This window comes from Bison bison, unplaced genomic scaffold (assembly GCF_000754665.1).
Source record: "Bison bison bison isolate TAMUID 2011002044 unplaced genomic scaffold, Bison_UMD1.0 scf7180017864310, whole genome shotgun sequence".
Taxonomy (NCBI): Eukaryota; Metazoa; Chordata; class Mammalia; order Artiodactyla; family Bovidae; genus Bison; species Bison bison.
Window position 1 is genome coordinate 2,720,714 of NW_011494882.1, and position 2,380 is coordinate 2,723,093.

Below are 2,380 nucleotides of genomic sequence, written 5' to 3' on the forward strand. Positions count from 1 at the left end.
CATGGAACCGGGGTGGGAAGAGCTGTTCCCAGGTTAACCCTGCAGCAGAGCGTGAGGCCAGGAGGGTAGGCGAGGATGGGAGCGTGTGGAGCCCCATGGGGGCCTGCTGATGGCTTTCCAGCAGTGGGGTAATGTGTACAGGGCATGTTGGGGAAGGTTTGCTGCGGAGAGAGGTAGAGCAGCAGGAAAGATGAACACAGGACAGGAAATCAGAAAAGGTTATTGCTGTCCTCATAAATCATATTCTTGCCTGGGAAATCCCATGGAGTGTGATGGGCTACAGTCCATGGGGTTGCAGAGTCGGACACAACTGAGCGACTAACGCTTTCCCTTAAATTAAGTTCAGGTAAACCAATCTGGATTGATGAAATGCTTTCTCACAGAGCTGGGGAAGAACACTGGAATATATCTTCCTCCCTTTGCTGAAACTGAATAATCAAGGTGAATGTTTCCCTCGTGGCTTTGGTGCACTTCTGCCTTTGATGAGGCCATTAATTCTTACCTGGGTCCATGCGTGGCCCCAACTGAGCATCTCTTTCTTCAGGCACTTTTCTGCTCCCTGGAAACACACTTCCCCATCAGTCACATACCTGAATGGGAGGGGGAGGTGGGATTTGACAGGTGTCAACCTCACAGGCCTCCAGAACAAAAGAAATCTTTACGTTTTGTCTGAGTACCAGCTTTTTGTGAAAATCAGGATGTTGAGAGCATTTTATTTTAACCTCGTTTTGAGAGGCGACTGTTTTGTACAAAAGAAAATGCCTGCTGCTCCCCAATGTGTATCAGAGTACTGCCTATGGTTTAAAAGTACAGTAAGTCGCCCATATACAAAGCTTCAAGTTATGAACTTTCAAAGATGCAGATGTGGATCTGGTTCAACCAAGGAACCAGAACCTGTACCATCAGTGTCAGCCATGAGTGAAATTGCAGCTTGCCCTCCTTCTCCTATTGCTGACGATCCTTTAGCTCTGCCATCCCCCACCTCCTCTCCCTCCTCCAGTCAGTAACTCTTCTTACCTGTTCACTCAATGCCAGCCCTTGTATGCCAGCTCTTATACTGTACTTTTCAAGGTACTGCACTGTTAGATTAAAAATGTTTGTGTTTTTGTTTATTATTTCTGTGAAAAGTTTATACACCTATTATAGTGCAGCACTGTACAGCCGATAGTGTTAGTTGGGGACCTAGACTAACTTTGTTGGACTTACAAACAAATTGAACTTATGCACACTCTCTCGAAATGGAACTCATCTGTATGTAGGCGACTTACTGTGTAGAAATGTGTGAGTTGTGTGAAGCACTTGCAGGGAAACAAGTAGTCTGGGGAGAGCTGATCAGGGCGTGGTGGGGCAGGGCGCTGGTGCTGGCATGGGATGCAGTAGAGAACCACAGGTCTCTGGAGAGCAGATGCCTATTGAGAGGATGCACAGTTTTCTTTCTGTTATAGATTGAAATCCAAATATCTGCAGGCCTGAAGGTGGTTCTCATTTCTTTCACCTGAAAGCATGATTAATTGCTGATTTTTTAATTGCAAAGAACAAAAAGTTGTTCCAAGCACAACCAGCTGACTTTGTTTACAGAGCTGATTTATGACATGATCCCACTTGTAAAGATCTGTTGCTTTAACTTGAAGCACATTGGATTTCTGGTTCAATAGACTTTCTTTTTAAAAACTTACAGCTAATGTGTTTTGTTTTTACAGGGCGAACCTTTCCAACACATCCGTACTACTCTGCTCAGCTAGGAGCAGGGCAGCTGTCACTTTACAACATCCTGAAGGCCTACTCGCTTCTAGACCAAGAAGTGGGCTATTGCCAAGGTCTCAGCTTTGTAGCAGGCATCCTGCTGCTTCATATGGGTGAAGAAGAGGCGTTTAACATGCTCAAGTTTCTGATGTTTGACATGGGACTGCGGAAACAATATCGGCCGGACATGATTATTTTACAGGTAGAAAGCCTTCCTTCTGCCTGTGATAAAGTTGAATGCTAAAATAAACATGTTTATGATCCCTTTCCAAGTGTATCTAAGGAAATTTCCCACCATCAGTTAACATTGTAGCATCTGTCACTGCTGAGAACTTACTCTGTGCTAGCCTTACACCAGGTGGTTCATACGCATTTATTTACCTCCTCCACCCTCAGGAAGGCAGTGTTGATCCCAGCTTATAACAGGAAAGCTAAGGCTCAGAAAAGTTACATAGTAAATAATCTGAGCAGGTCACACAGTAGCAGGTGGCAGAGCTGGGATGTAAACCCAGGCCTGTCTGACTCCAGGGCCCTTGCTGCTGCTGCTGCTGCTAAGTCGCTTCAGTCGTGTCCGACTCTGTGCGACCCCATAGACGGCAGCCCACCAGGCTCCCCGGTCTCTGGGATTCTCCAGGCC

The 2,380-nt window shown here is 46.1% G+C and overlaps 1 protein-coding gene across 5 annotated transcripts in view; it reads left to right on the forward strand.

The window, feature by feature from the left end:
- Positions 1 to 2,380, forward strand: part of TBC1D1 (TBC1 (tre-2/USP6, BUB2, cdc16) domain family, member 1) — a 227,872-nt gene that overhangs the window by 206,897 nt on the left and 18,595 nt on the right. For all 5 annotated transcript variants that reach the window (XM_010852415.1, XM_010852416.1, XM_010852418.1 and 2 more), the window contains one exon: positions 1,701 to 1,945. In XM_010852415.1, the coding sequence (XP_010850717.1) occupies positions 1,701 to 1,945 (245 nt within the window). The remainder of the gene's footprint in view (positions 1 to 1,700; positions 1,946 to 2,380) is intronic.